We start from the raw sequence: 15,165 nt of genomic DNA, 5'->3' as shown, positions 1-15,165 counted from the left end.
TGAAACTGTGCCTGCTGCCAGAACACAAGAAACACACTTATCCACAATACCTAGCTTCATGTCCCAGTTTACAGGGCGACGTGGGACACCACTCTCGAAGTCAGACCAGTGCGACCAGGTGGTAAGTTGGATTGCAGCAGACAATGCTTCCAGTCGGTTAAGCACCACCTTGTCTTCCACAAAGTCCAATCTCAGTAACCAAGAGTCTGGTCAACAGAATCCTCACCCTGGTACTCCTTCCTCCCACCATGGAGTGTCTTGGCAAAAAAGTGATCCCACAATCGGATATTCCGACAAGCTCTTCATCGCCATTCCTTGATTTGGGCCTCTTGACAAGCCTGATTGAAGAGGGACATGAGGAGATATTGTGCCCTGATTCCAAAACTCTTAAGCATCCACAGTCACAAAAAGAAGACGGTGGAGATTGGCAATTAGTGTTTCACAAGGTGGATGACGATGATAAGACACAGTTGCCAATAAGTCAACCACAATTAGTGTCTCAAGAGGTTGATGATGAGGATGAGACACAGTTGTCAAAAACTGAGGTTGTTGTTAGGTCAACAAGTCAGGATGATAACCAGAGTGAGGAAGTGGAAGAGGAGGTGGTGGACGATGAAGTCACTGACCCAACCTGTGAAGGTAGCAAGCCGAGCGAGGACAGCAGTACAGAGGGGGAGGGATCTGCAGCACTGCAACAGTCTGGAAGAGGCAGTGGGGTGGCAAAGGGAGAAGGCAGGCCACACCAAACAGGCCAGCAACTGTTCCTCGGAACACCCCCTTGTGGCAATCTCCCTTGCCAAGGGGTAGGTGTTCCGCAATATGGCGCTTTTTTGAGGAAAGTGCGGACGATAAAATAATTGTCATTTGCAACCTGTGCCATATGAAAATGAGCAGGGGCAACACTAGCAACCTCACCACCACCAGCATGATCTACCACATGGCAACAAAGCACTCTAATAGGTGGGCTGAACTCCTGGGTCCACAATCAATGTTTGCAGATCACAACACTAAATCCTCTTCCCCTGTGTTACGTGCTGGCTAATTCCCTGTCCAAGACGCAGAGACAGATGTCTATACCCCAGATCTTTGAACGAAAGCGCAAATACCCAGCCACCCACACACAGGCCATAGCGCTAAATGCACACCTTTCCAAAATGCGGGCCCTGGAAAGGTCGCCATTTAGTCTTGGGGACCCGCGTTACTCTGTCCCCAGACGCCAAAATTTTTCATGGTGTGCAGTCCCAGCCTTACAACAGCATATGTCCCGTAACATCACCTATCCCCTGACCAATGCAGTAGTTATTCGGAAGGTCCACTTAACGACTGACACATGGACAAGTGCTTTTGGCCTGGGATGCTACATTTCCCTGACTGTACACTGGGTGAACGTTGTAGAGGCCGGGAGCGAGTCATACCCTGGAATGGCACAGGTGCTATCGAAGCCAAGGATTGCGGGCCCTACTTCTATTAGGGTTTCCACCACCACCTAAGTTAGTGGCTGCAACTCCCCCTTCTCCTCCTCTTCCACTTCCACCTCTGAATTATCATCTTGCAGCACCAGTCAGCCATCAGTCAATAGCTGGAAGCAGTGTAGCACTGCAAAGGGGAAGCGGCAACAGGCCGTGTTTAAACTGATCTGCTTAGGTGACAAACAGCACACCACCGCAGAGCTGTGGCAGGGGGAAAGGGACTAGACTGAGCTGTGGCTCTCACCACTCAACCTACAACCACGCATGGTTGTGTCAGATAATGGCCGTAACTTGGTGGCGGCTTTGGAGCTCGCCAAGCTAACACACATACCGTGCCTAGCCAATGTGTTCAACCTAGTGGTTCAGCGGTTTCTCAAAACCTACCACAATTTGCCTGAGCTACCTGTGAAGGTGCGCCGTGTGTGTGCTCATTTCTGCAAGTCATCGACAGCTTCTGCTGGTCTGACAACACTGCAGCAGCGCTTGCATTAATGTCTGACCTCTGTGAGGTTTTAAGAAACTTTGAGGAATCAACACAGATGGTGAGCAGCAATAATGCTATTATCAGCGTAACCATCCCACTTCTGTGTCTACTCAAATGCTTGCTGCTCACAATTAAGGCGGAAGCTTTGCATGTGGAAGAGGTGGAAATGGGGAAAGACAGTACACAGAGTGATTGCAGGACCACCCTTAGTTCGTCTTCTCAGCGCAAATTGGATGATGATGAGGAGAAGCAGCAGTAGATGGTTGCCTTTGCTACAGAGCATAGTACCCATGGAAGTTTTATTCCATCTATGCAGCGTGGATGGGTAGAAGAGGAGGAAGAGGATTAGGAGATTGAGAGTCATCCTCCTGATAGGACAGCAAAGTCTTGTCTCTTGGGACTCTGGCACACATGGCTTACTTAATGTTAGGCTGCCTTTCCTGTGACCCTCGCCTTTCACGCACTTTGGCCAACAACAATTACTGGTTGTTCACTACAAAGAGAACTTCTCATCTCTCATTCTTGTGGTGGAAAGGACGAGAAAAATGGTGCAATACCAGAAGGTCTTTGTGGAAAAATTGCTCCAAAAATTTCCAGCTTACAACGCTGGCTGCAGAGTACGTAGATCCTTGGCCAACCGAGGAGGGGAGACGAGGGGAACACACAGCAGTTCCAACAGAGGCAGGGCAACACTCGCCAAGGCCTGGGACAGTTTTATGACACCCCGCCAGCACCCTCAACTTGATGCGCGGCCTGTCATTAGGAGGGAAAAATTTTGAAAGATGGTGAAGGAGTACGTAGAAGACAGTGTCAGCGTCCTTTGTGATCCCTCAGTGCCAACTATTGGGTGTCCAAGCTGGACAAATGGCATGAACTGGTGCTCTACGTGGAGGTGCTGGCCTGCCTCGCCACCAGCGTTTTGTCATAGCATGTATTTAATGCTGCTGGGGGCATAATAACTGATTAACGCATCCGCATGTCAACTGAAAATGCTGACCGGTAGTGATGGATGAACATCGGCCAGGACGTTTTGCGAACGCGCGTTTACGATCAAATGTTCGCGAACCCTGTGTTCGTGTTGGGCGCCATTCACTTTAATGGCAGGCGAACCTGATGAACCTTCAGGTCATATTTACAGCCACAAAATACTTACTACACAAATAGTCCCACAACATGGACAGTGACATACCAGAGGGGGGTCAAAAGCAAAAATACCCACCAAAAATATGTATTTTAATCAGGGGCAATTTTTATGCATCTTAAAAGGGAAACTATGAAAAATGTGCCATGCTGGAGCCTAGAAAATTTTTATTTTAGGCCACAGGAGTACAGGCCCTAAAAATGTGGCATTCACCTGAGAGAAAAGAACAAGTGATTATGTGGCTAGAGCTATATTATACGGTCAGTGGATAACAATTTTACTGTAGGCCAGTACAGGCCCCAAAAATTAAACATTCACCTGACAGAAAAGAACAAGTGATTATGTGTCTGGAGGTATATTAGGCGGTCACTGTATAAAAATTTAACTGTAGGTCACAACAGTAGAGGCCCGAAAAATTAGGCATTCACCTGACATAAAAGGCCTTTTATGCCGCTGTATATACATAAAACAAAGGCCCATTCTTTGTTATTGTGGTGGCGGTTATGTGTGGGCTGGCATGAGGAAATTCAATTACACGTGGTCGTCACAGGTGTTGAATTCCTCCGAGATCCATGGCTCATTAATTTTTTGAAATGTGAGGTAGTCCACACTGTCGTGTGCTAGGTGAGTGCGCTTATGGGTCACGATCCCCCCTCCTGCACTGAACATCCTTTCGAAGCAGCAGAATGCAGCTTCTCTTGCAGCAAAGTCTTGAAATGCTGCATTCTGACAGCCCACGGACAACACCAGGGATCCCCAAAAAGTTTAAAGCTAGCTTATATTGCATTTCCTCCTCCTTCTCCCCCCAGGCACCATACTCCTCTGACTCCTCTTCAGACTCCTGCTGAGTCAAATTGTCTCAGATGGAGTTGCCCCCCCCTGGGAATTAATTCAGCATTGCAACTTCCTCATCTTCCAGCTCCTGCTCCTCGACGGCTTGATCAATGACACAACGCAATGCACGCTCCAGAAAGAAGGAGTAAGGTACGATGTCACCGATGGGTCCCTGGCTGCGACTGACCAGTTTGGTGATCTCATCAAATGGCCACAGAAGTCTGCATGCATCGCGCATGAGCAGCTACTGGCACGGTGAAAAGAAACCAAGCTCCCCAGAACCTGTCCTGCTGCAGAGTTCGTACAGGTAGTCGTTAACGGCACGTTGCTGCTGGAGCAGCCCATCAAGCATATACAAGGTGGAGTTCTGACAGGCAGGTGGTGTCGCCACTGAATGTCAGCAAGGCAAGCCATGGCCATGTAAGATCTTTTAAAATGGCAAGAGATTTTCCTGGCCTGCCACAAAACATCCTGGACCCCGAATCGCTGCACGACTAAGTTCAGGACGTGTGCCATGCATGGCAAGTGTGTCATTTTGCCCTGTTTCAGCATGCTCAGCAGATTGGCACAGTTGTCGCACACCACTTAGTCAAATTAAACAGGGTTAACCACTGAACGTCCTGTGACCGCAGAGCTGAAAGCAATGCGAGACCGGTGTGGCTTTTGGCTTTCAGGCACAACAGCCGCAGCACAGCATGGCAACATCGCACCTGGCACCAATAGGTTCTGGGGAGCTTGGGGGGTGCAGCGGAAGAGGCGGTAGCAGTGGAAAAGGAGGAGTCAGCCGAGGTGGAGACAGAGGATGGAGTAGGAGGAGGAGAAAAAGAGGCAGGCCTGCATACAGTTTGTGGCATTAACACCAAATCCACACGGGTGCCACAGGTTGCACGATTGACAGCTGTCAGAAGGTTCACCCAGTGGGCAGTAAAAGTTATGTACCTTCCCTGCCAGTGTTTGCTAGACCACGTGTCTGTGGTCAGGTGCCTCTTGGCACCGACACTGTGCCAGAGATGCATTTACTTGCCACTAAACGTGGCCATATAGCTCTGGGATGCCCTTCTGGGAGAAATATTTCCTTCAGGGGACCTTCCATTGCGGCGTGCCAATGGCCACAAATTTTTTGCAGTTCAGACAAGCCAGCGGTCAGCCATCAGCAGTTGGGTAAGAGGGTTATCCGGCATCAGCAACTTTTTACATTTGAACATTTGGGCCACGGAAGCTGGCCTTTTGCCAGATGAATGCGATGACGGAGCGGCGGAAGGTGGAGTGGAGAACAAATGGGAGAAGAGAGGAGAAGGAGAAGAGGCAGGACGTGGAGTGCCGGGAGTGTGGCTTTGTGGGTTCTGACGGTGTTTCTCCCACTGGGCTCGGTGATGGGAGGTCAGGTGCCTTCTAAAGGTGGTCGTCCCTAGGTGAGTGTTGGGCTTACCGTGACTTATGCATTGACACCATAGGTTGCGGTTGGTAACACTATTGTCAGCAGCTGACACGTTAATAAAAGCCCACACTGGGGAGCCATGTCCTGGGAGCACCAGATGGTGGATGGCTCGTTCCAGATACATTTGCAGTCTGCTTTTTGCCTCCTGCGCACTGCGAGTTCTGCCTGCTTCTCCTCCTTCTATCTGTTGCTGTGTCTCTTCCTCTGAACTCCCCTCCTCTTCCTCTCTTGTGGGCACCCATGTGACATTCGTCAACACGTCATCATCGTCACCTTCACCTTCACTGACATTAGTGATCTCGAAGTAGGCAGCAACAGTACTTGGGCTGATCTGGGTACGGTCGTCAGACCGCTGGGTGGCGGCCATTGCTACCTCCTCTTCCTCATCCGATGCCAAGAATGGCTGCACATCGGTAAGGTCTGGGAATAGATGGTGGTGTCTTTGGGGGTGCACTCAGCAGAGAGTGAGGATGGTGCAGGTACAGAGGATGAGAAGGAGGCAGAAGTGGAAGGCGGAGTGAGCCACTCAACCAACTCTGGCTTATCCTTTGACATAATTGCCCGCACCTTCTCCAACTTCCCACTTAAGCTCCAGCCTGGTGCACCTGTCTGACCCCTACCACCTCTGCGTAATGGCCTGCCTCTTCCTCTGCCTGTCATGTTCAAAATGACCCTGTGACAAAGTCCCTATAGAAGAGCAATATTTGTGGAAGCAGGTATATTGCAGGCCTCAATCAATATTTGGTGTTAGCCTGTATATCAATCTCCTCAATTGGTATTTTGTGGAGACAGGTATATAGAACCCCTTAATGAGTATTTGCAGGAAGCTGGTATATCAAACCCCTTAATCAATATTTGGTGGAAGCTGGTGTATCGCAGGCCTCAATCAATATTTTATGGAAGCTGGTGTATCACACCCCTTAATCAGTATTTTGTGGAAGCAGGTATATCGTACCCCTTAATCGTTTTTTTGGGGGGCAACAGGGATATCACACCAGTTGCAATTAGTTATTTCAATAGGGTCTAGCCCTCTATCTAGCTGTAGTATTGCAACAGAACCGCACACAGCACTTTGGCTACTCCAGTAAGAGCCGTCCCGGATCGGCTTTACAGCCACACTAACAGAAAACAGTGTCAGTCAGCACTAGCTGCTGCTGACACTTAAAACTTCTGGCTCTTACGTCACCGAGGCCAGGAATCTCGGTGACACATATCTTCCATCCTTGCGCCTTCCTACAATGTATAGTGTAGGAGTCAGAGCTTTGTATTTCATTAAGTGAACTTTATATTCTATAGGGAACCACTATATACACTTTATGCATAAGGTCATTGTCCATTTACTAAATTAGGCATATTTTACTCCAGCGCACAGGGATCAAGAATGGTGTATGAGAGCACAAGTCTTGATATATGTCCTTCATCCATTCTAAGATACTGTGATAAATCTGATTTCGATCTAGACAACCTGTCTACATTTACTCCATTTATTAGATTAGTAAATCGTTCCCATTGTTTTTCATCTCCAGTTCTATGCTAACTACAACAGCATATGATTTGGGAATATGGCAATATTCTGTGCCTTTGCATTAGTTTGAACAGCACATACATGTTGCCACCCTTAGAAATCATGATACAATTAGTTAATCATATTAAACAAGGAAATGGGCAGCACTACAAATAAATGATTTAAAAAAAAACTCATTAGTGAGATTTGAAAGAAACACCATTTTGTATTTGATTTTGAGCACTGACCATATCCTTTTTTCAGCTTTCCCTTGAGTAGTGTTAAATAAATCCTTGAATACTTAGCTATCAGGGCTTTTTGCGGACCAGAGTTGAGAAACACTTTACTGCACTCCTCAAAATTGAAGTTGTAACACCAAGAAGGAAAAGTCATGGAATAATGGAAACCACAAGATTGCTAGACTTGTTGTTGATATGCAAATGATAAAAAAAATTGGAAACAAAATATTCAAATCATCCCAATTTACTCAGTATTGAGTATGCGCACTATACACAGAAATGCACACATTCTCATGCCATCAATGAGGTTAATAATGGTTACCTGAGAAATGTTCTGCTATGCTAAATGCACTTTGACACCCAAATCACCATTATCCACTGCAAGCAGCTTCTTTTGTAATTGACTACCAATGATGTCCCAGATGTGCTTGATGGGAGACAAGTACGGAGATGCAGCAGGTCATAGCATGCTTAGGTCAGACAGGCTGGTCACGGTAGCATGAGCAACATGCAGCCTGGCATTGTCCTGTTGAAAATTATGTCCTGGGACCCTTTGGAGAAATGGCCGTACCACTGGTTCCACAATCAAATCAATTAAACATTGGTTACGACTAGTACCTCGGAACCTAACTCCACTTTAAAAATCAACTACTGAAGTTATTTAACTAAGTCACGAGCAACTTCATGAATAACTTACTTCGTATCATCGGAGCCCATACATTCTAATAATGTACAGAGACATCCGAAACTGGCTTCTCTCAACTCTAATAGTGAGGTCCACTTTAGAATTTGCATTTGCAAACAGATATGTACTTTAGATGTGTTCCTATGAGTTCAGCATTGATATTTAGAGGGAGATTTATCAAAACTGGTGCAGAAAAAAACTGTCTTGGTTGCTCATAGCAACCAATTACGTTGACCCTTTCATTTTCCAAATGAACTTTGAAACAGATAAGGTGGAATCTGATTGGTTGCCATGGACAACTAACCTAGTTTTCCTTTGTGCCAGTTTTGATAAATCTCTTCCTTAGTTTTTAGATTAAATACAATTTTACAATCCTGCATATGATATTTAAGGTAAAACATTTAATCGCTGTCAAAACACAGATTTTCTATTTGAAATAATTTACGTAAACAGAAATAATATCAACATTTACATTAAAAAAGAAATCATACAGAACTTACCTCAAGTGTTGATAAATCTATAGTGTCCATTTCGCATGTCCCACATCCAGTTTCAGGTGTCCAAATATTCGGTATATAATTTCCAAAATAGTTTAGCTGTATCTAAAACAAAACATAGACAATTTAAAATAAAATTGTTACATTTACAGTATACTAATATATAAAAAAGGACAAAATTTAATAAACATCATAATGTGGAAAAATAGAGCACAAATTGTACATCTGGCTACATTTAACATTAGATTAAAACAAAAAAATAGCAATATATAGTGGTGCTTGAAAGCCTTTCAGAATTTTCTATATCTCAGCATAACTCTAACCTAAAAACTATGTCAGATTTTCATACAAGTGCTAAAAGTAGATAACGTTAACCAAACCAAACGAGCCCAAAATGTTCGACTTGGTCATTTATTTATTGAGGAAAATGATCCACTATCACATGTCAGAGTGGCAAAAGTTTGTGAACCTTTGTTTTCAGTATCTGGTGTGATCCCTTTGTGCAGCAATAACTGCAACTACCGTATTCTTTGCCCCATACGACGCATTCCCCCCCCCCCCCCCAAAAGTGGGGAGGGAAATGCCCCTGCGTCTTATGGGGCGAATACTAATGAGCCGCTTCTATTATGGAAGCGCTCATTAGTACCGGAGGACCGGGAAGCGATGAAGGCTTTGTACTCACAGTTTCCTGGTTCTCAGCTGTCGGCTGTGCAGGTCTGCGCACAGCCTTTACAGCACAGCCGACAGCAGGAGGATGCAAATCGCACTGGAGAAGAGGAGCGGCAGCGTCCAGGAGCAGGTGAGGTAAGTGTTTTTTTAAAAATATTTTATATTGTTGAGGCTGCTAGACACTTCTGGTGGCTGTTGAGAGGCACTGTGGGCTGATTGAGAGGCTACTGCGGGCTGATGAGAGGCATGGGGCTCTTATCTGAGGTCTGATTGGGGGTCATTCATATTGGGGTCTGAGCTGAAGTCTGATTAGGGTCTTATTAACAATGGGGATCTTATTGGGGCTGTTAGCTGAGGTCTGATTGGTGGTCTGAACTAAGGTATAATGAAAAAAAAATATTTTTATTGTCCCCCTCTAAAACCTAGGTGTGTCTTATGGGGCGGTGCGTCTTAAAGGGCAAAAAATACGAGCAACCACAATACTACAACAGCCGTGTTTCACAGATGGGATGAGGCTTTATGTTGGAATTCAGCATTTTCCTTTCTCCAAACATAAGGCTACATTCACGTGACCAAGTGAACCAATTGAAGTCAATGAGGCTATTTATATGGCCTTTTTTTAATGGCTCGTGAATAGCGACAGTCAAAAAATAAGACATGATCTATTTCTCAATGGGACAGCACATTCCCACTTGCACGTGTGGTGACAAGCTTTAGGACCTGACACTCCAAGCATGGTGACATCACATGATGTGACATCAGCACACTGGGAGTGCAAGTCCTGCTGACTCCAGTGAGCAGCGAGTGTTCCATCGTATGCAAGTGGATGAGGTTAATGGATCTGTCGACACTACCAAGGCTTGGGGGGCATTATATATACTGGGGCAGAATGGGGCACAAATATATATTGAGGGGCACTATGGAGCCATTATGTAGACAGAGGGAGCACTATGGGGACATTATTCATACTATATTTTGTGTCCTGTATGGTCTACCAGGATGATCGAATAAAGGTCTGAGGTTTTACTATGCAGCGAGCTGGACTTTCTCTGATGTTGGAATTTCTGGTGCAGCTTTAGCACCTCCATGCTGCTACTATAGGTAAGCTATGATTTTATTTCATTACAAATTTCTGAAGGGTGCACAAACTATAAAGCACCACTGCATATTATATATTTCTCAGTTTTTTATTACTTTATTTTTATTTTTATCTCATCTCCCTCCTCATACACAAGAGGCTGAAAATAGTCAAATGGAGGTGAAGTGGCAATATCACTTTAAATTTAAATATAGTCACATGAAAATACACTTTATGTCCTACACTAGCACATATTTCATTACAAGCATTTACAAACCATGTTCTAAGGCTCCAGTTTAAATGTACTAACAGGTGTTTTTCTGGAGCTACACGTTAGGCATTAAGTGACTCGTAAACGTAATTTTTCACAGGTGTTAAAGGAGAGACAAGTTGTAGAAGAGGAAAGATGTGGAAAGATCTTCAGGATCTTGTGTTATAACACGTCTTAGAATAAATCACTATCTAGTAGAAATCAGAACCTTTAATTTGCTAGATGCTGGCAAAAATGTAGGAACAAGAAGGAAATCATTCTATCCTCTTTAAACTCAACAAGACCCTCTGGGGTAGCAGCAGTGTCATTTTAGAAATATGTGCTCCGTGTTCACAAAGAACCACCGTTGTCTCATCCCACTGTGGCTGGAATAAGACCTTCTCATTTGTGGGCACAAAGCCACATCGCGGATGGCCAGAAGTAAACTCATCCCACAGACTTTCTATGTGTGTGTCTCATCTGGAAGCAATCACTAAGCTGCTATCCAAGATGTCCTACATTAATGTGGTGATAACCAAGACTCATACTGGCAGGATTACACAGCACAGTAAAACCATTCTTCAAAGCCACGTACAGTATTATTTGAAAGCTCCACTGCACAAATTAATGAGCACACATCATGACAACTGACAAACGGTGGTCACCACCAGGTCACACCACTACAGCTAAATTAAGCAGCAGTTTAGGATATTTTCTAAGAAATATACATATATATTTTTTTCTAATAAGCTATATGCACACATTACAGTGGTCTCTCAAGTTACTATATCAGGATGACCAGTGTATGTTGAAACCACTGCAACTTGAGTTCATAACTCTATGGATAACTTGTAATTGGTTCCAAAGCACCAAAATGTCATCCCAAGATACGAGACAACGAAGATTATTATTAGAAAATTATTCAGATAACCACCACAGATAAAGCAATTCCTTACATATAGTAGTTTGGAAGCTTTGAATCACTATCTATGACAAGGACACGGGCTTCTTCAGGTACATGTAAAATATACAGTGTGCCAGAAAAATAAAGTGGAGCTGCTATCACCTGACATCCTAAGGACAGCTCATCCTAGCACAGACAGATGGCAATACAGAACATGCAGTACCACACTGTACCGTTAAGAGGAGTTCCTAGACAACCAATACAGGGTTTTAGCAGAGAAATGGCCATGTTGATTGTCTGGATCTGAGTACAAAGCATCATATATGGTGTCTAGTTACAATATACGATGGCCCAGGAATGACTATTGTATGCTGAAAATATTGTATTCTAAAGCCATTTTACCTTGAGGGACCGCAATATTTCACTTCTCATGCCTGTCTCTCTCCAACTCAAACTAAGAAATATATCAGCAATCATATGTGCCTCTTTTTATTGCTTTTTATGTGCAATGTTTTAAAGCATATAATATGGAGATACAGTAACACGATTATTGAGGAAAGTGGCTTAGGCTACTTTCACACTAGCCTTTTATGCTGGATCTGGCAAGGATCAGTAAAAACGCGTCCATTATTGATAATACAGCCATCTGCATCCATGCATCCATTATGAACGGATCCAGTTGTATTATCTGTAACATCCCCAAGACGGATCCGTCATGAACTCCATTGAAAGTCAATGGGGGATGGATCCTTTTTCGATTGTGTCAGAAAAAAAATGATCCATCCCCATTGACCTGCATTGTGGGTTATGACGATCCATCTTGCTCCACATCCCAGGATGGAAACAAACCGCAGCATGCTGCGGTTTGCTCTCCGGTATGAGAATGGAACAGAATGCATTTTGGAGCATTCATTGTCAATGGGGACAAAACAGAAGCTTTTTTTACGGTATTGAGACCCTATGATGGATCTCAATACTGGAAAAATATTAACGCTAGTGTGAAAGTAGCCTTACACAGTTCATTCAGATTGCGCGCATTCAGAAATGCTTATGATGCTACAGATGAGAAATATGCACAAGTGCTTACTGATGTGACATTTTGGGGCACCTGTCTCTTCCTTTTGCATGTGTACTGTTATCAGAGTCCACCTTATTTAAACCACCTATTGTGTAAGACACTTTCATAATCGTTTGATTATATAATTTAAAACTATGCTAAAAGTAACAAAGAGGAGATGGCATGCACACTGATTTATTGCTGGTTGACTAGTGAGTCTTGTATGATCGTCAGTCATAACTAGATGCTCCTTGTCCGTAACAGATTGTTGTGGGAAAACTCCATCTGCTTCCATAGGCTGTCAGGGCAAAATTGGAAATTGTAGTTGTCCATGTCAAACATGGAGAATTGTATGCTAGTTTGTAGCAGATTTCACTGTACATTGAAAAGAGTGAAGACCAATATGAAGATATGTGGCAGCATTTGACATGCAATGGATTTTAAAAATCACACGTCAATTTCTGCATAGAACATTTCCACGGTGTGTGAATGAAATTTGCTGCTACCGCACTCTACTTTAGATTTTATATCCACAAATCTCATGTGGATTGTAGGAAGGAACAAGGGCCATCATTGATGGTCGGTACGTGTCACCGAGGTTCCTGGCCTCGGTGAGGTAAGAGCCTTTTTTTCCCCCAGAAGGGTCATTATTGCAGATTGCAATGATCTGACACTTCAGCTGTTTAGTATGGCTGTAAAGCTGATCAGGGACAGCTCTTACTGAAAATAGCCAAAGTGCTGGGTGGGTGACTACTCCCCACATTCCAGACCGGGTCTTGGCAGGCTTATAAAAGCAGTCAGCACTATCAGGTGGTGTGGATTTTCCTCCATCTGACAATGAAGCTGTGGAGTCCTCTAGGCTGAAGACTGCAAACAGGCGTGCAGGCCGCCTGGAAGCCTACCAGTGAACTTTTCTGTGGCTGAACATTCAGCCAGATGTGAACCGACACCTAGGATTCCAGATGAACATTGTTTTGTTTTGACGATTGTGAATAAAACACTGAAGTTTGATTTACAACCTGGCTCCCTACACTGTGTCCGCTAACCTGTCTACCAGAGAAAATCCCCACATTTGGTTGCGGGCAAATGCAGGATGCGGGCAAATGCAGTGAGGCTGGCATAAAGGCCGAAAAGTTTTTGTTTTTTTCCCGGGCACTGGGGGTATGTACTATATCAAGCCAGCAAGGTTACAACCCGTGTCCCCTGACAAAATGTAGGCGGTCGTGAAAGCTCTCAGAGGCAAACTTGCAGCAGCCGGAGGCTAACAAGCAGCAGCAGGAAACCAACCAGCTGCTATTAAAGTATGTGATGGCGCTACAAGCAGCAGGAGCTTCCCAGAATGTCCATGATGCCCGGAAAGCTGTCCGTGCGGCGATCCCTAAGATGACTCCAACAGACGACGTCGAGACCTATCTGGCGGTGTTCAAAAAGGTGGCCGTGAGAGAGAAGTTACCCCGAGAACAATGGGCTGAGGTTGTCGTTCCATTCCAGGCGTCTGGACCACAGCAGGTGTTTTTCGACTTACCAGATGATCAAGCGGCCGACTACCCGACCGTAAAGGGTGAGATTCTGGCCAGACTGGGGGTAAATGTACTGGTCCGTGCCCAGCGGGTACATCAGTGGGAATTTTACCCGGCTGAACCCGCCAGACTGCAGTATTATGATCTGCTACATCGTTTGCAAAAATGGCTGCAGCCTGACGTACTAAGTCCCACTGCTATGCTGGACCGTCTGTTGGCTGATGTGTTCTGGAGGGCTTTGCCGTACCCTCTCCAGCACTGGATCAGCCAGGTGTCTCCTGGTAATGCCCTAGAGATGGTCGACCGGGTGGAGCGCTATGAAGCCACCAGAAATCTACATGGGGTTCTGTTGGGAGGGGGCCAGTTAAACCCCGGAAATCTCCACCCTCGACCAGGTGGCTGGTGCCAGCAAGATGTATGTGTCACCGAGGTTCCTGGCCTCGGTGAGGTAAGAGCCGTTCTTTTTTCCCCTGAAGTGTCATTATTGCAGATTGTAGTCTGACACTTCATGTCACGGCTGAGGATGGGGAAAACCCTCAGCCGTGTGATGCCAGATGTTATTGGCTGCTCGGCCAGGACGACAGAATTAGGGAGCAGGTCACCTCCTATCGCATCCCTATCCTGACCCTGTCTCCTAACCATATGAGCCAACCCTGATGGTGGGAGGGCTCATACACGGAACCTAATAGTCCCTGCTAGCCCTCAGGGTGGCCCTGAACTAGGAGCAGGGTAAGACGACCTGTTCCTCCTAGGCACGGAGGAACAGGAGTCTCACTGGCCAAGCTGCAAGGAAAAAGGGTACAAAAACAGACCTATGGATATGGCAGGTGAAGTGCACTAGTTCCACCTACCTGCCACAGCCTTGCTGACTGGATCCCTGTGCTGACACGCTGATGTCCACACCATACTTAAATGGACACAGCCAACACACATACACACACAGGAACCCAGATCCATAGCTGCATTAAATAAGAAAAGGAATACATCAACTGAACATATAAACATCTATGACCACAAGGGTGGCCCTCACTGGCAGATGGAAAATAAGGAGGATGACTCCAGCTTACATAGCTGAAGTACCCCTCAGACTTCTGAATCACAGCAGAAGCTATATAGGCCCAAGTAGCCACACCCACACTCAGACACACCCAGTGCACACACACAAGGAAGGAAGTTAACCCTTCCAACAAGGAAAGTGCACACATATAAACACACGTTGCCAAGTGCAACCGCATACACAACATAGGAAGCTGCCTAGCAACAGCTCAGGCTGCTATGCTACCACATAACTAATGTTGCCAGCGGCAACCACAGGTGAGGCAACATACTACAGCCCTCACCTGTGATTGACAACCCGACCTAGGCCGCAGGCAACTGCATTCGGTTACAGGAGTCA

General features: G+C 45.4%; 1 protein-coding gene across 2 annotated transcripts in view; it reads right to left on the bottom strand.

The window, feature by feature from the left end:
• Positions 1-15,165, bottom strand: part of PLOD2 (procollagen-lysine,2-oxoglutarate 5-dioxygenase 2) — a 167,451-nt gene that overhangs the window by 58,457 nt on the left and 93,829 nt on the right. For both annotated transcript variants that reach the window (XM_044290206.1, XM_044290207.1), the window contains exon 8: positions 8,295-8,396. In XM_044290206.1, coding sequence (XP_044146141.1) covers positions 8,295-8,396 — 102 coding nt within the window. The remainder of the gene's footprint in view (positions 1-8,294; positions 8,397-15,165) is intronic.

Source organism: Bufo gargarizans, chromosome 4 (genome assembly GCF_014858855.1).
Source record: "Bufo gargarizans isolate SCDJY-AF-19 chromosome 4, ASM1485885v1, whole genome shotgun sequence".
NCBI classification, from domain to species: Eukaryota; Metazoa; Chordata; class Amphibia; order Anura; family Bufonidae; genus Bufo; species Bufo gargarizans.
This window is presented reverse-complemented; position numbering and strand designations above follow the sequence as displayed.